Source organism: Ursus arctos, unplaced genomic scaffold (genome assembly GCF_023065955.2).
Source record: "Ursus arctos isolate Adak ecotype North America unplaced genomic scaffold, UrsArc2.0 scaffold_26, whole genome shotgun sequence".
Classification (NCBI taxonomy): domain Eukaryota; kingdom Metazoa; phylum Chordata; class Mammalia; order Carnivora; family Ursidae; genus Ursus; species Ursus arctos.
The window spans coordinates 5,323,405-5,348,174 of record NW_026622941.1 but is presented as its reverse complement, the minus strand read 5'-3'; the positions used below and the strand labels follow the sequence as shown (position 1 = coordinate 5,348,174).

At 42.1% G+C, this 24,770-nt stretch overlaps 1 protein-coding gene across 1 annotated transcript in view; it reads right to left on the bottom strand.

The window, feature by feature from the left end:
• Positions 1–13,008, bottom strand: part of TIGAR (TP53 induced glycolysis regulatory phosphatase) — a 29,241-nt gene extending 16,233 nt beyond the window's left edge. The window contains exons 1-2 of the mRNA XM_026502647.4: positions 12,550–13,008; positions 3,186–3,223 (exon numbers count right to left, since the gene is read on the bottom strand). Coding sequence (XP_026358432.2) covers positions 3,186–3,223; positions 12,550–12,998 — 487 coding nt within the window. The 5' untranslated portion in view covers positions 12,999–13,008. The remainder of the gene's footprint in view (positions 1–3,185; positions 3,224–12,549) is intronic.
• Positions 13,009–24,770: the final 11,762 nt, after the last annotated feature.

The window sequence follows — 24,770 nt, the reverse complement described above, 5'->3', positions numbered from 1 at the left end:
AGGAAAATCTCTAAAAGGAAATGCAAAGCAACCAAAATACCCTGAGCTGAAATCTGAATATTAACATTAGGATATCAGCACAAGCAAGGGGGCAGCTGGGGGACGGAGCCTGCTGCATGGCACAGAAAGGTAGGAGGACTGAACTCAGCATTCCTGGAAGCCAGAGATCCTACAAGGAAGCTAGTGTAGTCTCAGGTCAATAGTTAAATCAAATGCAAATACGCCTCAGAGCAAATCTGACTGAATAAAGGCTAACAAGTTTCCTACTAAGTTAGAGCAAATAATAGTTCAGTCAATAACTTAACATACAAGAAAATAATCCATCATGACTGAAAGCAGAAACAACAAAAAACAGAATCAGAATCATTTATACTTCGGACATTGAAATCAGCAGATATAGACTACAAACTGTGAATAAAACATAAAGACGTCAATCACAAAAATAAGCAAGTAACAGAAGCCATCAAAAACAACCAGACAGCTTTCCAAAAGAACCAGACAGATCTTTTAATACTGAAAAATATTATGAATTGCTGAGGAGGGAAACAATCCTTCAATGGATAAAGGGAGATTCAGTAACAGAAAGGCTTAATGAACTCAAAGACAGTGCTGAGGTATGACCCCACATGCAGGACAGACAAAGGACATGAAACACATCTCACATCTATTAGAGACATGAAGGGCAGAATGATATCCCCTAACATATATCTGACTGGAACTCCAGAAAGAAAATGGAAGAGAGAAAATATGAAGAGATAATGGCTGTGAATTTTCCAGAAATGACAGAAAACATAAATCTACAGATAAAGGAAACACAAAGCAGGATAAATTAAAAGAAAAAAAAATCCCCCCTAGATATATTAAGGGAAACTACAGAATACCAAAATCAAACAAACCATTTTAAAAGCAGTTGCAGAGAAAGACTGATTGCCTACTATGGAATATGATTTGGCTGAGAAAGACTTCTTAACAGGAGCAATGGAAGCCAAAAAAACCAGCACAATAATATCTTCTAAGTGCTAAGAGAACTGTGAGTCTAAATTATCTAGGCTAAGAAAGGTTGAATAGAATAAAAATAGAATTGTCTGGAATAGAAACAATTAAAACTATCTTTACCACCAACCAATCTGCCTAGGGGACCTTTCAAAGAAGATACTTCAGGGATGAAGGTCTGAGATGCAAAAGAAATGAGGAGGAGCGAAACTGGTAAATATATATGTAAATCTAAACAAACATTGTCTAAATAACAAATCAAATAATAATGCCTATGTTGTGCGATTAAACAAGGATAGGACTAAGATACTAAGCAATAGTCATATAAGTTCCTTATATTTTAGGGGGAAAGGAGATATTGATACTATACGTCATTAGATATGAATGGTAAAAATTTAAAGGTAACCATTGAAAGAATGGAAATAGTTTATCATTCCAAAGCCCGTAGGGAAGGGGAGGAGGGGGAGGAAATGGAGGTGGAGGGAACAGAACCAAAATCACCTACATAGTATTTATGAGGTAACACTTAAGACATCAGCACCCAGAAAGGCTGAAAGGAAAGCAAGAGAAAAACATATACCGGGCAAATTCCAAACCCAAAACAGCTGGAGAAACTACATTACACTCTGAAATGCAAGACTTTATGACAAAAGTCTTAGGATTGTAAGGATACTATAAATAATCAATGATCCAATTCACTAGGAAGAAAGAACAATTTTTAAACTTGTATATGTGCCTAATAAAATAGTCTCTAACTAAATAAGAGCAGAACACATAAAGCACAAATTGACAGCATGTCAGGTACTAAATTATAAGTTGGCCATCACAATGGGAAATTCCACTCACCCATAAATTGGTATTTTGGTCATGCAGGCAAATTAGTAAATTTACAAATTAGCAAAGCATAGGAGATTTGAACAACAAAACAGAGGTTAATCATTTGACATATAACTCCAAACCCAACAATCAGAAAACACAGATTTTTCTCAAGCATACAATGGTGGGTTTATAAACACTGAGCATGTTAACAGATTTCAAAGAAGTATCATCAAATAAGCCATCTTGTCAGAATACAAAATGTAATTGGAAGCCAATCATAAAAGATGAAGAGCAAAAACAAAAGGCCCAGTCATCTGGAAATTTGCAAAATAGTTCTAAATAATTCATGGGTCACTGAAGAAATCATAGTGGAAATTTAAGACACCTGGTGCTGAATACCTATGAAATGACTACATATCAAAACTATAGTTATGCAACAAAAATGGTACTTGGAAATATATAAGCCTTGAATGCTTTAACTTAAAGAACCTAATAAGCATCGAACTGACACAAAACAAATGTCAAAACCAGGTGTGATCACAAAAACTTGCATTCCTGCTCCATTGTCAGCGTCTAATGAAATGAGACAGGTGAGCAGTACTAAAGGACAGGGTGGTAAGGGACAGAAGTACAGAGGCTAATTTGGGTGGGGCACATGTCACTGGAAAACAAAGGTTCATTTAATTATCAGACTAGTTTTCAGAAGAGGGAGTGGGGCCCACTGGGTATGAAAATCAGGTTCTGCAAACTCCAGATGTCCCTAACCAAAAAAATAAAACTAAATGCTTTTATAATCACAGCACAGAAATAGCCCGTCTGGCTAAGAGTTTACCCAAGATATTCTTTAAAAGCTAGACTTGCTGGATCATAGGGAGATTAAAAGATCTGAACCCAAATTAGCAGAACAAGGGAGGAAGAATCTGTTCAGAATAAAGTAACAATCCTGTGTGAGAACAGGAATTCTCATTTTAAACCTCTTCTTTGTTACCACTAAAAATAATATGACTATCTTAGCAGAAAAATACCATTAACACCAGCCAGCAAACTTCATGTTTCCAAATATGAAATCATTTTAAATCACAGCAGTTATATTTTAAGACCACTAGACTCAACATAACTCCTGAATCAGCTGACTGGGCCACTTGAAACTATCTATAAACAACTTAGGATCCTATTCTTTACGTTGGGTTCACTTAAGAGACTTATTCCTCTTGGTGACCATCTGCTCTGATCATATTTCTATGGCTATGACACTTTCTCTAATGCTATTCACAATACAGAGCTGCCCCCTGTCTACCCTTCCCCTCCCAAATCGGATTAACTCACATATCACATTAACACTAAAGGAGACAGCTAAAATAGAGTATACTAACCTTGAATTATTTTCTCCTTGTTAAATCTTGTTTCTCCACTAAAATAGAGAGGGTAGGGGGGAAAAAATAAACCTTTATTACCAAATTAGGTTATTTTTGAAATGAGAAAAAAAATCATCAATGAAAGGTAATGATATTCACCAACGTAGCATATAAACCCTGTAGTGTACTTCATAATCTAACCTGTAAACATAAAACTCGTTCTAAACTGCTATTTGCAATGGTCTACTCTAACGTATCTAGTTGATGAGCTCAGAACTTCATACTACCCCAAATTAAAACGTATATTAAGTCATGACCCAATCATAAGTAAACTGTAAGTAGAAAATTCTATTAAAATACATACATAATTTTTATTAAATTATCTTATGAAAATAAATATGTTGACTAAAGCTCTTTTTACAAGTAGTAGGAGGAAACCCTGAGTCCGTCTGTGGCTTGACGGAATAAGCAAGTGCAAGGGAACCTGAATTCAGTGGGAAAGAGGTCCCCAAGCCTTCAGACATGCTGGCTTCTCCCAGTTCCTAGATCTCAAGCTGTTCCTTCTTGTAATGCTGACAACTATCTTGCAGACCATGCTGAAAAACTGAGGTTTGGGTACTATGCTTTGAAGAATTCAAAAACCAAACCAAACCAATTTTGAAGCCACCAGAAGAGGGAATGGACTGGGAACTTTATCACAAAATAACCACCAATTGAGGCTGAAGGGGAAAGAAAGTGGAGGGGGGTGTGCTGCCTGGACCAGACCAGATGGCAGGGTATATCCGAAACAAAAGCAAACAAATACATGAAAAGCTATCAAGAACTGAGTGGAAGGGGTGCCTGGGTGGCTCAGTCATTAAGCGTCTGCCTTCGGCTCAGGGCATGATCCTGGTGTTCTGGGATCAAGCCCCATGTCAGGCTCTTCTGCTGGGAGCCTGCTTCTTCCTCTCCCACTCCCCCTGCTTGTGTTCCCTCTCTCGCTGGCTGTCTCTCTGTCTGTCGAAGGAATAAATAAAATCTTAAAAAAAAAAAAAAAAGAACTGAGTGGAAGATTCTTTGAGGCCTTTTTAGGTGCTAAGTACAGAGCCAGGCACTGGAAAAAGAGACACAAAGGACCGGTGGCAGACTGGGAGAGAGGAGTTGGCTTATTCTGTGTGGACACTGGACACAGAATTGGAAATGGTAGGTAAAAACAGTAGGTTTCTTCAGATCAAGCTGTTTCCTCATTTGGTATCAAATGCCCACATATTTATATATTTCAATGCCAATGAGAGGTGAAAGTCTTTTAAAGTAAACCTCATTGCCATATAGCAGGCTGAGGAACAAAACCACTCTGGCTGTATCCTCAGGAGCTTGAGTGCCTCTGTTCTTTGTCTGTAAAATGGGGACGATAAGAGCCCTATTTAAACAGGACTCTAGGGGGATCTGGGTGGCTCTGTTGGTTAAGTGTCCAACTCTTGATTTTGGCTCAGATCATCTCAGGGTTGTGGCATCGAGCCCACACTGGGCTCCCACTCAGGGGGTTGTCTGTTTGAGATTCTCTCTCTCCCTCTGCCCCTCCCTGCCCTCCTCACCTGTGTGCATGCTCTATGTCTCTCTCTAAAAATAAATAAATAAATCTTTAAACAGGACTCTTGGGGTAACTGAATGAATACAGGCCAGACAAACTGTTTATCGCAGGTAAAGTGTTCAAACACTGCTCAGCTTTTAGTAAGCACTCAACAGTTCTGTTTATAGGTCATTCTTGGACAGAGCTACACAGAAATCAAAGATTCAACAACACATTTTAAATCTTGTAAAAATTGTGAAATAAACAAATAACATACCTAAAGCCAACATTCAGGAGACCCCACCCAAGGTAAAAGATCACCGCCAGCCTCCTAGACCTTGTCTCTTTCTGATCACAATGTCCTCCCACCCCCAGTGGATCCACTACCTGGACATTTAGATCCCCACTTGCTTCGCCTTTCTTCACAGCTTTCCCAGCCATGTATAGCATAGATTAGTTCCCCTGTCATTGACCTTTATAATGAATTGCTTCTTACTGTATGTAGCCCTCTGTGTTGCTTCTGTTCTTTAACACTGTTTGCTAGATACATCAATGTTGTTGAGGGTGGCATACTTCTTACATTCTCATTATTGTGTAATATGCTTAAGAGCTTACCACAATGTATTTTTATGTTCTACTGTCGATATTTACATTGTTTCCAGTTTAGAGCTAAGCTGCTGTGAATATCTTTGTACAGAGTGCATCAAATTCTCTAGGGCAGTGGTTCTCAAAGTGTGGCCTCTGGATCAGCATCACTGGCATTGCCTGCAGATTTTTGGAAATGCAAATTCACAGGCCCCACCCCAGACCCCTGAATCAGAAACTCAGAGGTTGGGGTCCAGTTAATCTGTGTTTTAATAAATCCACCAGGTGATTCTGATGCACATTCATGTTTGAGAACCACTCAAGGACTGAGAAATGACTCTTTTTGTAAACAGTTATATTGGAATACAGTCACCCATGTGTTTCTATGTTGTTTATGGCTTCTTGCACACTATAATAGTAGGATTGGGCAGTTCAGACAGAGTGCATGGCTTGTAAAGCCTAAACTACTTCCTACCCTTTAATTAAAAGTTTGCTAACCCACACCTAGTGATATAGGCCTAGCATTAGAACTGCTGAGCCACAGAGTATGCAAACATTCAGCTTTACTAGGTATTACCGAAGTGGTCAGAGCAATTTACATCCCCCAGCAGCGTTCCACATCCTCTCCAACATTTAGTAATGTCAGAGTTTCCCATTTGTGCCAATTTGGCACTAGAACAGTTTATCTCAGTTTGATCTGAATTTGTATTTCCCTGATTACTGTGAAGGCTCATCACCCTTGTTCTTTTTTTTTTAAATAAGGCACTAGTTAAAAAACAAAACAAAACAAAAGCCCTCACATAGGGTTGATTTACACAAATCCAGAAAGCAACTCCATCAGACCTTAGAGTCAGAATCACAAACCCAGGCCTCTGCCTGGAACCCTGTCCCTTGTTTACAAAAACAGTTGTTTGCCAACCTCCGCCTAGAGCAGTGGTTTTCAAACTTGATCATGTATCAGAATCCCCAGGAGAGCTTATTAAAACATAGACTGCTGGACCAGGCCAATACGTTCTCATTCTTCAAGACCAAACACAGAGAGCCAGCTCTCTGTGGGAGCCTTCCCTTCCCAGCACATTTCCCCACCTACCTATTCCATTTAAACACCCCAATGCTATACTTCTGTTTTACCCAGGACCCTTGTAAGTTACCACCTGTATGCTAATTAACTTTTTTAGTTGTGTGTCATCCCTGGTTCCAGCTCCTTAAAGGCACAGCCAGAGGTTGCCTCGCCCTAACATACTCATGACCTGGAGAAAGTCCTGGGAAATAACAGAACCTCAGTGTATGTACTCTGCCGATGGAAGGCCAGCCATCTGGAAATACCTATCAAAACAACAAATCTGGGGCGCCTGGATGGCACAGGGGATAAGCGTCTGCCTTCGGCTCAGGGCGTGATCCCGGCGTTATGGGATCGAGCCCCACATCGGGCTCCTCTGCTGTGAGCCTGCTTCTTCCTCTCCCACTCCCCCTGCTTGCGTTCCCTCTCTCGCTGGCTGTCTCTATCTCTGTCGAATAAATAAAATCTTTAAAAAAACAAAACAAAACAAATCTGTTTGCCCTTTGATCCAGCAACCCTGTTACTGGGAATACTTGCATTCATTTTAAAACACTACCTGCCACAATATTATTTCTAATTCAAAAGATGGTAAATAACCTAAACGTCCGTTAATAGGGAACTGGTTACATTAACAAATAAATGGTGGTATAGCTACATAATGGAATACTATGTAACTGTGTCCCCTAAAAAGAGTGTGATTTATGTAAAGATATGGAAAAATCTCCAAAATACATTAAGAAGAAAAAGCAAGGTGCAGGTTAATAAAAAAAAAAAATGTTACCTTTTTAGAAAGGCGGGAAATAAGAATAAACATTTGGACCTGCACACACAAAACAAAGAAAACACTGGAAGGATACATAAGAAATGACTAAATATGGGGCGCCTGGGTGGCACAGCGGTTAAGCGTCTGCCTTCGGCTCAGGGCGTGATCCTGGAGTTCTGGGATCGAGCCCCACATCAGGTTCCTCTGCTAGGAGCCTGCTTCTTCCTCTCCCGCTCCCCTGCTTCTGTTCCCACTCTCGTTGGCTGTCTCTATCTCTGTCGAATAAATAAATAAAATCTTAAAAAAAAAAAAAAAGAAATGACTAAATATGATCATCTAAGGGGTGAAAGAAGAACAGGTTAAGAGTAGGGAGAATTGTTTTGATTTCTAAATATATGGATGCAGCTTTAAAAAAACGTATGACAGAGGTGCCTGGGTGGCTCGGTTGGTTGTGTCTGCGTTGGGCTCAGGTCGTGATCTCCAGGTCCTTGGATAGAGACCTACATCAGGCTCCCTCTCCCCCACCCCTGCTCATGCTCTCTCGCTCTCTCTCTCTCAAAAATATAAAATCTTTTTAAAAAAAAGTATGACAAATAAATGAAATTTCTCATAACTATTTACCAATTTGCCATTATTATCATTGCTGTGGTTAATATTAATGTCTTATACTCTAAAATTTATTCAGAATCATACAAAATCAATGTGAAAGAGGATATTATCTCTACCATTCAGACAGATAAAGCATCCAGGGCGAGGATGAAGAATTTGTTATTTTAATACAGAAAATGGTTGCCAGGGGCGCCTGGGTGGCTCAGTCATTAAGCATCTGCCTTCAGCTCAGGATCCCAGGGTCCTGGGATCGAGCCCCACATCAGGCTCCTCCACTGGGAGCCTCCTTCTTCCTCTCCCACTCCCCCTACTTGTGCTCCCTCTCGCTGCCTGTCTGTCTCTCTGTCAAATACATAAATAAAATCTTAAAAAAAAAAAAAAAAAGAAAATGGTTCCCAAACATTGGATTCACTCAGCCTCATAATCTTGCTGACATCAAGAATAATAAAAGAACTGTTGTTATATACAAGTAATATCCTCTTAAGACAGTAGCTTTATAGCCAATTCAATTTCCAGCAAAATTCAAAGAACCCTTCCTATGCCATGTCTACTTCTATACAGGAACCTCAAAAGCTTTTGCCTACTTTATGCCAATCACAAGCTCTCCTGCTCATTTTATAAATTTAAAATCAAGGATGAGGAGAAATTTAATAATTTTGCTAGTCCAGGTTTTTACAAATCATACAAATTCAGCAGATGATAACTTTTTGTATGCTTGCTAAAAAGACAGCTCATGATTTTAGTTCAATCTCAATAGCTGATTTGATAAGATGCAGAATATAAAAGATTCTATTATCAAAATGTCATACTTTTAAAAAAATGGAATCTCAGTACTTCCTGACAGTTTTGTAATGGTACTGCCACACCATCCAACTATTTCTGACAAAGGGAGAAGAAAATAGCAATGATATAATGAAGGATTTTATTTAGCTATAAGTCAACAGAGACTGCTGCTGACATTAATTATTGTATATTTACAATCACTGGCATTCTGCTGGGCATTTTTTGCCTTTAAATCACTTTATAAAAATTACAGAGCAGGAAACCTAGAAATAGAATTTTTTCCCCAAAACTTTCATAAATATTTAGTTTTACAGCTTTTACCAGCTTTATCAAGAGGTTTGTATAAATCCTGAAGGCAACTGTTTAAAGTCTGTTTTGGGAGTGGGAAAGAAAAGTAGATGGCTAAAATAGTTTTACTATTAATCTACTTCCCTTAACTAAAGTTTGGCTTGTGATAGCAGTACAGAAGGTAGAGGAAGCTGAAAGGTCAGAGGGATATATTTTGAAGGAGTCAGGATAACACCACTCATTTTCAAAATCTGCGGTGTGATCCATTTCCAAAACGGAACACCCGACTCTGCAAGAATCCAAATCCTTATGCCAAGAAGTTAAGTCTTATGACTGGCCATTTATAGGCCCTACAAATATGCATCATTCATTTTGTAGGTTATTACACTATTCTTCACTTCAAAAGATATCTTATTTTGTTAGCTCTGGTTTAGATTCTCTGGCATTTCTTTAGAAGTCATTTATAAAGCTTAATTTCCCAATCATATCCTTTAAATAATTCAAATTCAATCAACAAGTACTGTTTGCCACAAGACGGAGACAAATCATAGGAAATTGGTACAGTCGGGGGCCTATTTTCAAAATAGGTATGCTTTAGTGTACATGGAAATGCAAAGCCTCAGCTGATATTTAATCATGAATACAGCTTTATCTAATTCCTCTCTACCAATTAATCCATTCAAAAATATGGAAGATTTCAAGGGCTAACATAACACAGAGACTTTCACTAGATAAGTTGGGGGGAAAAAATGTAACACACCCAACTCATGATATGTTCTTGTTTATAAAGAAGCTAGTCTTAGTTGTAAACACTCTCCCAAATGATCAACCGTGTTCTCAGAAAAAAAATACCACAGTAACATAACAATCACATAGATGTTTATAAAAGCTTACAGGTGACCTAATATTTATTGTGCTTGCTTTATTAATGACCAGAACAATTACTGGCATTCAACAAAAAGTAACTGCCAATAGAGGTAGCGTAAGAAAAACAAACCGGTTCTGCTATCAATAACTTCACTAATTTATCATCTTTAAGTCAATAAAAGTAAATTTAATTTAGTTTGTAAAAAAATTTTTTTTTTTATTTCAAGAGCTAGCTAAAAATGGAAATAAAGTGGGATGGTTTTGCCGGCAACTAATTGCAAACACACACAAATAATATTTCAAGGGAACTGGGGCCTTTCAATGGGTCGTGTAGGTGATGGAAATGCCAACCTACATATATTGGGGTTTTCAACAATGCTGTGCTACAAGATCATAAGAAGTTACAGTTTAATAATATTAAAAGACTTCAAATTTGAAATCTTGGATATTCTATTCCAAAAAGGATACATACCCAGAAGTATGATGAAGACAAACACACATGTAGTAACAGCACAAGATTCATAAAGGATTTGGTTGAACTTAAAGAAATTGCATTTCAAAAGTTTTCTGGCATTATCTGAAGAGGCACCGTTCAATAACATCATCCATCTCCTAAAAAACACTGATCATGCCATCAGTTTCAAAGCATTTGACTATCTTAGTTATACAGCATCAGGTAACAGAAAAGGCTAGTGCTATTCCCAATAGTATGCTAAATGACCCCATCTTTGTGGATTCCAATAAGAGTCATCGTATTTCACTATGGTGACTATTATTAACCAAGTTTGAAATTGTTTCTTTTCCTGAAAGAATCTTCAATTCTTAGCTTGGAGAACTCAGAAGGGGAAAGAGGGATGATCCAAACAGAGTTAACCATAACCCTACCAATTATTTCAACACTTTAACTCCACTTTCCTACAAACAAAACAGAACAAAGCAAACTATTCTTATCACTCTTCACAATTATATTAGCGGAAATAAAAAGCAGCCACTAAAACGGTTGGTGATATTTCAGCAATCTACAAACACGAGGTTTTAACTCAATAAAATAGAAGGCAGAAAAGTACAGTGGTTGAGAGGATGGGCTGCAGAGTCATGCTCCTTTGGTTCAAAGGACCCCCATCTAGCCATTTGACGTCAAGCAAGTTACATGCCCTCTGCATCCCTTCTTCCCTCACCTGCTAAGTGAGGGGCAGTCCTCTCCTCACTGGATTGTTGTCAGAACTTAATTACAACAGTGCCTAGCACATAGTAATTTATAAAGACTTATTTCTAAATTGATTCTTCATTGGATTTAAGGCATCAATTTTTAAAATCAAGCCCTTTTTAAGAAGCAGGGAAGGGACAAAATCCAAATTCATATAACTACTGTCCAATAAGAATCAAAGGAGACATCACCTTACTTTTCAAGGGATGGTTTAATTCAGATTTCCTACAACTTCTGTCAGGCACTGTGCTGCCTGAATCAAGGCATCCAGAAAGTGTTGTAACACTGGAAAAATGAGGGCTCTATTTCCTGCTCTTCTACCAGTAAGCTATATGGCCTTAAGTAGGTCATAAAATGGTCATAAAGCATTCTATAAAATGGAGGGGTGGAGAAAGAAGAGACAGAGAGAAACTCGACTTCTGGTTTAGTCATCAAAATCCTGTGAGTCCTAAAGGGATAATTCTGAATTACTCACAAGATTATCCTCCTATAAAGGAAGAACAGGACCAAAAAAAAAAAAAAGATAGCAGTCAAAGTCAGCTTGACCAAGTTAAGTCCTATCAGTATTCCTTTTGAGCTCTGGAAAGTTAAAAATGGTATCTTATTTATCTGTATAACCCAGCATACTGGCACGCAGTGTTCAAAATGCTATACATAAAATCATACAAAACTATACAAAACATAAATATTGAGGATTAACTACATTTTTATTAGAGATGTCCTTAGAGAATCAGAAGTTATCTAATTCTTGAAATATATTTCTTCCCCTCCTGTGCGCTACACACTTTGCCTTCGACTCATTTAATTCTTACACTAGCCCAGTGAGGTAGGTATTACCATTACCCCATTTCATATATCAGGAACTTGAGGTCGTAAAGATTACGTCGGTTAACGGAAGCCCTGGTTACAAGGCTCCTCCTAGCCAGAGCCCGGATTCTAACCCAGGTCTATCTTGCTTGAAAAATCTGTGCCCTTAATCACCCTGAACTGCACGTCCATTAACACCCGGCCAACGAGCGTTCAGAAGGAAAAAGATAAGAGACATAAAGACATATCTGCCTTTAGCTCCACCATGTAATGTTATGATAAAAATATTTGTTCGGGGTGATGCGGTCGGCAGAGACGAGGGCGGAGGCCCTCTTCCTCTGCCAGCAATGTAATCTCCGGAGGGAAGAAATAAATCTCAGATCTGTGCCTGCGGCTGCCCTGGCAAGCGAGGGGGAACAGCAGATACGGAGAGAGTGGACAGCGGAAGGCAGCCGGCACAAAAATATCTGCCTTGGACGAGCCATCCCGCGAATTCTTTAGAATCCGCTGGGGAGCAGAAAGCGGCGCACAGCGACGTCCAGAGTCAAGGCTGTCTTTCTTCAGTTTTAACTCCGCCAAGTGGCTGCGAACCTTGACCGTTGACTCCTCCAGACCTCAGTGTGCTCATCTGTAACGCGGGACTCACGACACTTAGGACCTGCCTTCCTCGCTCAGCGGTGCTAGCGGGGGAAGAGGGGACCAAGGGAGACGGCCCTGGACAAAACACCTACGAAACAGCCGGGTCCAAGCCAGCCCTCCGACGGTACAGCAAGCAGGGGAGCGGGGGGGAGACAGATCAGCGGGCTCTTCATCACTCCAGAACTCACTGACCAGAAGGCAAGAAGGGCGCCCTGCCATACTCACTGCCGGACAACGGTCAGAGCGAAGCGCGTCATCTTCCCGGCGCCCGGAGGGAAGGAAAGTGGTGGCCCCAGCTCGGCTCGCGCGCCCAGCAGCCTCCGGCGCGCCGCTTCTCCGCACTGCGGGACACCTCGCCCACACCACTTCCGCCAAGCCCCGCCGGCCGGCCGGCTCCGCCGCCATAGGCCGAGGCGGCCGTATACGTCATCCCTGGAAGGCCAGTCACGGCGGCGGGACGCCGGCAGGACCGCGGAGACTGGTGAGCGATGAGGCCCCGCCCAGGGCCGTGGCGCTTGCGCCCCTGCGCGCAGGCCTGCGATTGGCGCGAGGCAGGTGCGTGCGGGGCCCGCCCAGGAGTCCGTAGTGGAGGCGATTCTTGCCCGGGCAAGTTTGGATCCCGGAGATTCCGGGTAGATAAGGGAACCAGCGCAAGGTTTTGGGGCTGATTTCATTTGAAGCTGTAATGCAGCTAGTAGTCTTATCTCAGCGGTGTACAGCGTCAGACACATTGGGTCCTATGAGGTTTTACTGTTAACCCCTAACCCTGGGGATGTAGGGTCAGCAAAGGCTGGGGACTTAGACCCACCCAATTTCGGTCCGCGCGCGCGCCTTGAGAGACACACGCCGGCAGCAAACTTTAGTCAGGTTTGTTTTGAGCGATTTCTAGACCAGGCCTCATTCTTGGCCTGCTGAGCCCGGTTTCACCAAAGACCCCTGCGGAGCTAATTTATCGAGAATCCCCTCACCTTTCCTTATCTAATCAAGCTCCTCTTCCTCTACCCTTATTTAATGGAGCTCCCCTTCCTCCATTCTTGGTTTCAAGTTCCTCTTCCCCCTCTCCTTTGACACCTAACTAACTTCCTCTTAGTTTCCATTCCCTCCCCTCACCCAGCCCCCTGTCTGTAAACCTCCGTTGGTCTCTGCCGTATTTGGAGTTGAATTCAGCCTTTCCTCCACATTGCAATAGTCTTGAGCCCAGTTGCAATTGACTTAAGTAAAGTCTTCCCCCCGCCATTTTTTAAGGAGCATCTGGTGAATAATGTTTCTTTAACAGCTTTCAGGGCCTTGAGAGAGTTAATTAACCTCTCTGTAACATGATAAGTAAAATGGGGTAACAGGTGAAGCTTACTCGTGCTAACTTTACAATGACAGAGCTTGATAATGTTAACCTTTACATTGTTTTCCATCCATTTTTACTTAAATTCTCCTATTTGATAACGCATCCCCCCATTATATATGCCAAGACGGCTTTAGAGAAGTGATGCATGGGATTTATAGGCACTCATTTCAAAACAGCTTCACATGTGTGATCACATTTGGCCCTCAGAACAAGTCTGAGGTAGACAGGTATCTTCACTTAAGATACGAAGAATCTGGCCTAGAGAGAAACTAAGCAATTATTCTAGGCTCACAGCTGGTCTGTGATGACGCAGGACTGGTTCAGTGATTCTCAAACCTACCCACACATTGGAACCACCTAGGACCTTTTGAGTGCCAGGCCACACCTCAGAAAAATTAAATCTGAATCTCTGCAGGAGGGATCCAGACATCAGTAATTTTTTTTTAATCCCCAGCTCTTTCCAATGCACGGTCAGGTTTGAGAACTAGAGGCTTATAAGGCAGTGCTTCTCCAACTTGAACAGGTGTACAAATCAGTTGGGGATCTAGTCAAAGTGATTCTGATTTAGTAGATCAGGAGTGGGGGCCAAATTCAGCATCTCTAACAAGCATCCAGGGAAACAGGCATTTTCGGAATGACGGTGGAGGGATAATTCAGAGGGTTCTAAAAGGAGGCCCAAATTACCATGGGAGTACAGTGCCTACACATAGTAGATAGTTCATATAAATATTTTGAACGCCTGAATGAATGAATCAGTCCAATAGATTCTCCTGGAAGTTTGAACTGGAAAGGGGAAATTAATTAGGTAGTTATATGTGAGGGCTAAAGAGAAAAAGCATCAAGAGAAACCGTAAGATCGAGCAATGAGGAGCATGCAGACTGAAGCTGTGAAGAAACAGAAACCACAAATAATATAAGCTTGAGAACAGATTTACAGAGTAGGGAGTAAGAACAAGCAAAGATAATGTAAGGAATCAATAAATACACAGAAAGAAGCAGACACAAGTGTGTAATACAGAGACTACCCGGTCCCTAGTCCCTCCAGGTGCCATAATACCAGATACTTTGTAGGTTCTGTTTTACAATAAATCCTCTTTCTCTCTAAGGTAGTCTGAGTACATTTCTAAAGCTTAACTAAAAACAGACTTCCGCTTTGTCTCATTTAACACTCACAATAACTCTGCAAGGTATGAATTATTATTTTAATTTTATTTTTTTAAGATTTTATTTATTTGAGAGAGAGACAGAGAGAGAGATGGAGCATGATCAGTGGAGAGGGGCAGAGGGAGAGGGAAAGGCAGACTCCCCACTGAGCAGGGAACCCCATGTGGGGCTCCATCCCAAGACTCTGGGATCATGACCTAAGCTGAAGACAGCCGCTTAACCAACTGAACCACCCTGGCTCCCCTATTTTTATTTTACAGTTGAAGAAATAAAGGCACAGAACAGCTAACTAATTTCCCATCTCTCAAGATCTCAAAACTGAGTTTGACCCCAGGTAAGTATGCTCCAGGTGGTATCAAAACTTTAACTATGAAGAAAAGTACTGGCTCTGTTTCATTATTTCCCTGGCTCCTATCAAAATGTTTAAAAAACAGTAGGGACTCAATTAAAATTTGTTAAATGCATGAATGAGGAATATTTGTTATGATCAATTTCTCAAATGAATCAACATCTAAAAACTTATCTGATAAAATGGGAGATTATTAATTTAGGAGAAATTTAGAAAATTATAAAGCACCAGTATTAACTTAAAGAATTATGCAAGAAATATGTATAAAAAGAGTGTTTTTGGGGCGCCTGGGTGGCACAGCGGTTAAGCGTCTGCCTTCGGCTCAGGGCGTGATCCCGGTGTTATGGGATCGAGCCCCACATCAGGCTCCTCCGCTATGAGCCTGCTTCTTCCTCTCCCACTCCCCCTGCTTGTGTTCCCTCTCTCGCTGGCTGTCTCTGTCTCTGTCGAATAAATAAATAAAATCTTTAAAAAAAAAAAAAAAGGAGTGTTTTCATTAACTTTAAGAATAAAAAAGAAAACCAGTTGAGAAATGAAGGATCTTTGAAAGAATGGACATAATCTTGCATTATTCACTCAACAGTTCCAAGATTGCTCTTCAGCTTCTAAAATGAACAGGGAGTTGGTTTAAACTTTGTTTAGATAGAAGCTAGGAATAACCACTGATAGACTTTTGTTGACAACCTATCAAATCACATATGCCCTTTTTTAAAAAAATGAAGAATAGTGCTTTGTTGTGGTATGCCATATGATAGAATTCTGAATTAGTTAGGATGGGCCAAGTTATGCTGAGGTAACAAATTAACCCTGAAGTTTTCCACAGCTTAACACATAAAAGTTTCTCTCTCGTGTAACATGTCTGACACGGATCAGAAAGGGGCTTTGCTCAGGGATTAGGGTTGACAGACATATCAACTGAAACACATAGATTCATGATTCCTGAGGCAGGAGAGGAGAACAATTGAATGTCTGGAACCAGTTCTTGGGGGCTTCCTCCATGCATTGTCCAGAGCTATTGGCATGGCCCTATTTAACTGCAAATGTAATGGGAAACATGGGCAACACATACATGTTTAGTGAATGGACAATGCCATATGGTGCATTTTGGAGTATCCTAGGATTCTGCCCTTAGCTCTCTTCTTCACTTCATGCATTCACCTAGGTGATCCTATCCAGTGTATAGATGTTTATATTGCCAGTCCACAATTTTCTAATCTCTTCTTTCATTTGTCCAGTTACCTACCCAGCATCTTCACTTGGATCTCCAGTGAGCATCCCAGGCTAACTTTGTCCACACAAAATCTTTTATTTTTACCTCCTAAGACTGCTCACTCCTCCTCAAGTCTTTCTCATCTCATGGCAATACCTCCTACCTAGTTGCCCACGTAATCCTAGATTCTTTACCTTAACCCAATGCTCTTCATCAGATTCGTCACAAATTTCTGTAGGCTAAATAATGCAGTGAGTGCTGGACTTTTAGTCATGTTTTCAAATAAAGGTTTAATTATAGTCTTCACTGAAAATGAGCCAAGGGTGAAAATGCTTGATCTACTCAGGATGTGGGATCAGGGAGGAGAGCGTGGGTTGGCATCAATTTCCAAATACTTTCAACAATAGCATTAAGGGTGAAATTAATTGGTACCAAATGCTGGCCTGCTGGTTAATTGGAGTTAGTGAAATTTCTATCCTTGTTTATAATTTTTTTTCACTATAGAGGTTTTTTTCTTATTCTGAGATTAAGACTGAAATAGTAATAGACTTAAATCTATAGGACTTCAAAGATCTTTAAATATATACATCTTTGAAATTTGTGGATATTCATTTTGTCAACTCATCCATGGTTGTTTTGTATAAATGCCTCATGTGTGCTTGGGAAGAATGTAGGTTCAGAACTCTATGTATGTCTGAATTGAGCTTATTTATTATGTTGTTCAAATCTTCATCAATCAATCAATAAATCTAAAAGCTAAAAAAAATTTTTTTTCTGGGTGCTGTATCACCGAGTTATGTGTTGAGTCCATCACTCTTCCTTGTGACCTTACTAGCTCCTATCCTAAGCTCCATCATCTTGTCTGGATGACTGTGGGAGTCTGTGCTCTTGTACACTATACACCGTCTCCTACTCAGCTACCAAGGAATATCTTTATAATCACATTGTGCCAGCCCCTTGCTGGAAGATTCTCTAATGGAGTCTCACAGCCACCAGAATAAATTCCCAACTCCTTACCCAGCTCCTACAAGGCCTACGTGACTTGGGCCCCCTGTAGGTCTCCAGTCTCTTTTCTCTGTTCACTCCCCTTCTTCACTAAGCCCTAGCTATAATGCTTCTTTCTTTTCCTAGACCATGACATGCTCATTCCTGTCTCAGGGTCTTTGCATTTTTTGTTCCTTCTGCTTACAAAGCCCTTTCCCAAGACCTTTGAGTGGTTATGTCCTTCTCAGCTTTCAGATCCTAACTCAAGGAACCTCCTCAAGAGGTCTTCCCTCAAGCAAAGTAGCCTGCCCAGTCACCATCTATCATCCTATTTTATCTGAAACTACACCACTTATTTACTGTTTTTACAGGTTTATCACCCATCTCTGCTAGAATGTAAATTCCTTGAGGCTAAGGATGACCTTGTTCTCTTTCATGTCTTCAGTGCCTAGAATAGTGCCAGACGCTTCGTAGGAACTCACTCAGTATTTGCCACCATTGGAAATCATGTTCCTAAAAAATATCTAATGATATGGTAACATGATACGAGATTAAATAGGGGGAAAAAAAGGTAGGATAGAAAACTATTCACTGTAAGCCTGATATTATAAGAAAAAATACAGACATTTGAAAAAAGACAAGAAGAAACATGTTATTTGTGTCCAAGATTTCTGTAGGCAATATTTATAATGTTAAAAATGTTTATGCTGTTTGTATTACTAAAGGACTTTTTCCATAAATATATGCAAGATGCCCTTCACAAAGAAAACTATTCAGAGAGTAGATGAGAGAGAATGTATATAGTGTTCTCTGTGCAGCCACTCGCACATGCTAAGGCAAGCCAACTTAGTATTATTACCATTTAATACAGTAGAACTGAATAATTCAAAAAGAAATCTGAGTTGATGAGTATGTGCATTCTCAGTATTCTGTTTACTTTTACGGAGTTTGACTCTGATTATGCCACTTTATGATTCTAAGATAAAGCTCTATAAGACCAGAATGGAGACAAGAACATTTTAAGACTAAATATGGACAGACGAAACTGACAGCAGATACCGGTACAAACTGAGAGACCCCAGGGCCAACTAAGAATTGTGGGTTTGCGACTACCCAAGTTATTTCTAACAACACAACTTTGCTTTTTCCCCTCTATTGCTCTTAAGTTGGAAATTATAGTGGCTTATGCAAATTTAATAATAAAAGAGAAAGTCTCGGACTTTTACTGGCAGGGATTTCCTTGCCCCACCCACTGTCATAATTGATTACATGCTGTACCCTGATGGAAAAACAGAATTTCTAGGCCAAAAGAAAATCACAAATACATGGTAAACCATCTGCTTTGTCCGGTGACTGAGAAATAATAATGTGACCGATGATCCGCACGAGAAGGGGCTGCCAGTCCAACTGTGCCCAGTCCTCCATCAGCTTGCTGTCTGAAGGTGGAGGGAGATTTGTTTTGGCAGCCACTCTGCCAACATCTGACATCTGTCATCCATGGTTCTCCATTATTGCTCGTTCCAAAAAAATCATATCTGTCCGTCAAATAGCTTTTCTACTGATGGACAGTCGAAGGATGCCTTCTCAGCCTGACGTGCTTCTGGGGAACTCCCCTTTATGTGAATACATGTATCCACTAATCCCTTTTCATGCCTTGCCTTTGAGCCTGCCACTTAGTGGGAAAAAGAACTCTCCCCAAGCCCCAGTTCATTGCTGTTTGGAAGAATGGCAGCAGCATGGAGAGGCTACTATGAAAGTTTTAAATGCTTACGGTTTTACTGCCATGGTATCAAGAGTGGTCTCCTCCATCAGGATCCACAGAGAAACGACATCCCCTTCCACCCCCGGCCTTTTGGGAAATTAACATGTGCATATATAACACCTTTAAAAACAATCCATACAGCATTGACATGTTTGCGTGTATTCAGATTGGCTGATTCTTGTTCTTCCTATGTAGTACACTTGACATAGACTACCTCACTTAATCCTCGTAATCCAGCGAGGTTTCCCGTTTTATAGAAGAACAAGCGAACTCAGAGCTCTCACTGCTCATCAGTGGAAGCCCTGGGATTCAAACGCAGATCTTCTTGCTTCAGTGAGACCCCTTCCGCTACAGCACCCAGACTCTCCCTGTCACAATACCTGTGACAGCTTTTATGAAACATACAAATGTATGGTACAGTCCGTAATACTCCAGGCAGATAGCAAGCACTGGGGGGTAGCGAGTGGGAAGGCCTAGGTTCTTGCTTTTGCCACAGCCCTGACAGAATGCTAAGGAAAAAAGAAGACCTTTAGGACCCTAAAATCTTGGCCTCTTGGCCCTAGGATCTGGAAAGACTTAGAGTATGAAGCAAGGAAGGCAGTAAGAAATGCCATATCAAAGCAAATCTTCCATAATGGCTTCATTTTGATTTTATGGAGACATATGGAAAATATAAGTGAATGATTGCTCTTGCTTTTTTTTCCAAAAAAAAAAAAATGTTGTAACTTCTACATCCAATGTGGGGCTCTAACTCATGACCTGAGATCAAGAGTCACATGCTCTTCCAACTGAGCCACCCAGGCGTCCCTGAATGATTGCTTTGAGGCTATCTAAGGCATCAAGACTTCCCAGGAACTAAGCCATGAATGGAAAGCTGCAGAAACACTAGTTCTCAGACCACCTCAATGTCTCCACTGCGGGGCGATCCTAACCTCAGAATGGCATGCACTCTTGCAGGGCTGCTGGCTACTGCATTCCTGGTAGGGTAATACTTTTTGAAATAGTACTCAGTGTTTTTCCTCCAGTATTTTTCCCCCGTATTTTTTGGTCCTGTATCCTGTGTCTCCTTTTTCAGGGAAGGGAATGTGACAAGGAAGAGCCTAGGAAAAGAATCTCTGTCCCTGGAGGATAATGAAAGTAATCTTGACATAAACCAAGTCTTAAGTGACTGCTGAGAAGGCTCCTGCCCTGGATTAGAAAGGTTCTCCTAGCTGAGGGGAAGGGAGGGAGTATCAGGGGGTCCCCGAGAAACAAGGACAAACCAGTGATGCAGTTTTTTTTAAATGACATAAATTTTGGGGTTTGGGGAGGAGAGAGGAGGGGCTTCCCGTGGAGGTGAAGAGACCCCAGAAGAGGAGCAGCTGTGTAGCGCCCTGGACAGTCTTTTGGTTCCCATCCCCCAGCTTGGTGTGGGAACAGCAAAATATTTCTTTTACATTCCAGAGTAGCAGAAACGTCACCGAGAAAGGCCCAGTAGCAATGTTGGCAATTTTCTTGAAATCTTTCAGAATATGCAGCCTCTGCTGGTGATTCACATAAGCTAAGACCCAAATGCTACAAGCGTTCTTAGTTGGCTCCAGCTGCTAAAACAGGATACCATCGTCAGCTTAAACAGCTGACATTTGTTTCTCACAGGTCTGGAGGCTACAAGTCCAGGACTGGGTGCCAGCACGGTCAGGTGCTGGTGAGAGCCCTCTTCCGGGTGGCCGACTGCCCGCTTCTCTTCATATCCTCACGAGGTGGACAGAGAGAGCTGGCTAGCCCTCTGGCTTCTTCTTGTAAGGGCCCTAATCCTATTCGTGACCCAGTCACCTCCCAAAGTCCCCACCTCCAAATGGGATTACGTTTCAACCAATGAACTGGGGGCAGGGGGGGGGCACACAAACATTCAGGCCATAACACATCCCAAATCAAGGATGAACAATCTAAGGGTGGTCCAGAGGTGTCCTAATCAGTAGAACCATAATCCACAAGAACTTCAGTTACCTGTATCTCAATTGATCACCAATACTTAGTTTCCTGAATTTCAGAAATGAGGATGTATTGGTGAAAATAGCAGCCTGTCAGTTATAACAATGCAAGTTAGTTCTGGGCCTCATTGAAATCGTGATAGGTATTTGGCTTACTGAAGCCATCTCAGAGACACTCCTCACCTCTGAATAAACAGGGGTACTGGCCCGCACCTCCTATCTTAAACAGCCCTGGGTCTGGCCATAGGATTAGGAGGCCTGTTGACTGCTTGTTGCTGACTCTAAAGATAAGAGACTCCTACCTTTGGAATATTTACCTGGAGGAATAAAAGCTTCATGCAGGTGGTAGAGACAGAGCCCTGTGCTGTTACAGCACTGGGGGGACAGAAGGTGTGAAGCATTTAGGGCCTGCTGTGTCTGCAACAGTCTGTATGGATGAGCTGCAAAATTTAGTCCAAGCTTTGCTTTCAATGTAAGTTGATGGCAAGGTTGCGAGGGAGTGGCCAATGCTCACACACTTCGAATTTTTTAGTGGCTACAAATATCAACCAAGAGACTTTAAGAATGTACTTACATCAGTATGCAAAGTCATTGATCCCAAAGGAGCTCTGCAGGCTTGAACTGGAGGCCTGAGGATCACATTTCCACCCCGCCCCTCCATCCCGCCCTGAATGCTGGGGCTAGGCAAACCTGATGGAGAATGGCCTGAGAGGCAGATTCTTCCAGTCAAAACTAGTTTTAGGGGAAAACAATTGCATTCCTGCATGTGTGAGTTCGGGCTGACAATCATAGTGGCTCCACATTCACAAACCACATATACTGAGAGGAACCTACCTGAACAGAACCACTGCCTCTCCATTGAGAGGCAAGGCAAAAATGCTGGGAAAGAAAATGCCACTTCCAGAGTATAAATCCACCAAAAACTTCTCCTTAGACTTCAGGCCCTTTTCTTTCTTCTTGGACTTTCCATCTGGTGATTTCAACCAGCAGCATCATCCAACCCACCCCACCCCGGCTGAAAGTCTCACTCTCTCAGCTCAATCCTCAGGAAATACAAATACATCAAGCAGCCCAGCGCGGCGGGAAATACCTAACACACCTGGGTTCCAGTCCTACTCTGATAATTTCCGGTGAGCTGTACGACCCTGCAGTCACTTAGCTACAAGACCAAGTATCCGATGCGTAGCGGGTTGTGCGCATTACATAGGGCACATGGGAAGCGCTCTTTCAAAACCACAAAATGCACTCAGCTGCTAACGATCTAAAACGTCTCCCTTAGCTCAGTGCCTAAGCTGGCTGGGTTGAGTAGCTAAACAACTGGTACCTGTCGGCGACGTTCATTTTTAAAAAGACGGAATTAGGTGCCTATCTCCCATGCCACCTCAGCCTGAGGACCGCTACCGTTCATCAGGCTCTGGCTGTGTGCCAGGCACACGGAAGTGCTCCAATGAATTCACTCAGGAGGTACTACTATCATTTCACCCCATTTCAGAGATGAAGGAACTGGCTCACTAAGGGGAGAAGTGACGTGCCCCAGGCCACAAAGCTAGTGGGTGGACTGACGGGGATTCCAGGGCAGGCAGCCCACGAGAGCACTGTGTTCTTTGCCACCATACTCAGTAGCAGGCGTCCTGTGACTTGTCTGTTTCTGCCATTAGCCACTGAGACCAAGCAGAGCAGGGACGTCATCGTTCCTGGAAAAGCAGGTGCCGAAGAAACAATTGTTGAAGGAGGTGTTTGGTGCAGAATGCCTGGCATCTGACCAGCCCTAGATGGTCTGTCGGAAGAACGAGCAGGGCCCAGGAGCCCTACGTGTCATTTTAATGGACGGGCTCACTGAAACAGCCATGTTGTACTTTGTCAACAGATCTCAAAATCTCACAGGTGCATCTTCTCGTGGGGACACTGAGGTACCATGAGAACAACAAGTGGCTACAAAAAAAACAGAAAGCTTATCTTGAACCCTGTCCGCTGGCCCACCTGCAGATCTCAGTGTGGACTGAGCACTGGGGTCTCGAAGGAATTTCAAAAATTTGGCCCGGCCCCCAGGTGTCTGATAACTAAAAACCCATCAAGAGAGAAAGGGGCTTATGAAGCCTCAGGAGCAGCAGGGGTCTCTCTTTGGGGCAGAAAAGTGGAGGGAGAGTCCCAGGCCTGTTCTGCTCCACCTGAGGCATACAGGGGTCCTACTTCACAGCAGACAGGTAAGGCAGACGCATTTCTGCAGCCGAGCTGCAGATGCAATAGGCGACATGCAGGTGGCGTCAAGGAGTGAATCTGGTTCAGTGGGTGCTGGGGGGCAGAGAAGGGGTCAGACCACCCTCAGCTGCAGCCCCGACTGCCCCTCAGGCTTGTGGTTGCCAGGACGCGGATTTACCAAGAGTAGTGAAAATCCCGACTTTAATGTGAAAGCTCTCATCTCACATTGGCAAGTAAGTCCAAGGCAATTTAAATCCTGGTGGGAGTTCAACTAAATATTAAATATGTCTGCAGGCTGCCAGTTTGCCATCACAGAGAAGAATCAGAAGTCATGAATCCCACCAGCCACTCCCAGATGGAGTCAGAATGTAACAGTAACCTATACAACTGGTAAGGGGTTATTCTCTCTCTCTCTCTCTCTCTTTTTTTTTTTTGCCTTTTCATTTTGTTGGTTTCCTTCACTGTGCAAACCCTTTTTTGGGTTGATGTAGTCTCATTTGTTTATTTTCACTTTTGTTGCCCTTTCCTGAAGAAACAGATCAAAAAAATATATTGTTAAGACCGCGAGAGTAGTAGTAGTAACCAAGAGAGAAGCAGGTGAGGGAACTGCTGGTCCCTCTGGTGGCCAGAGAGAGGGGTTCGTTCTGGGCAAGTCATTCTACACCTGGCTGCCGAAGGGTCTTTTTGGACGTTGTTCCCGTCTGTGGTGTTAGCGCCACCTAGTGGACTTCCCAGGAAGCACCTCATGTTTAGACCTCTAAGTTGACTCCTGACTCCTACGATGGCCAGCGGGTAGCCAGGGCTGGGGGTGACAAGTAAAAGCCAGAGCCAAAGCTAAAGCAAATCACCACAAATGAAATGGAAGCCATGTTTTGGATAAAGCAGAAACTCAAGGCTCCAGTGGGATGCTGAGGTGGGTTTAGAGGGGACAGCAGAGGTCTTGTCTTGCTGTCCTCCCAGGCCACCCAGTGCTGCTTGACTGAGCCTGCAGTCAGAGCTGATCGACTCTGCTCCTCCTCCATGCGGGGGAGGCCCCCAGAGCCCAGAGTGTGAAAGCCACCAGTCATCATCTCGAAAGTGCCAGCCTCAGTTCTTTGAGTCTAGGAGAAATTAGGTAGGTGGGAATCCCAAATTAGTGTTCGTGGCTGAGTTCATCCTGTTTCATGAGGATGATGTCTGTGTTTATGGCATTTCAAATTCATTATATCATGTGTGTTCCTCAAGCTATTTGAATATTTTCCCTTCATTTTTAATTTGCATTACCCATTCACTTCCCGCCCCTTTATTTTTGGAAAAGGTCAAACTGTTTCCACCGTAGTTTCCCAACTGTGCTGCATCTTACGGAAATGCTTTCCTAAAACCCATTTGCTTAAGAAAACCTGTCCTCTGTCTCCTCAGAAAGTGTGCCCTCCCACCCTTGGGTATCAGTTTACTCCATAGGCGTTGGCATTTGCTGTTAGAGCTCC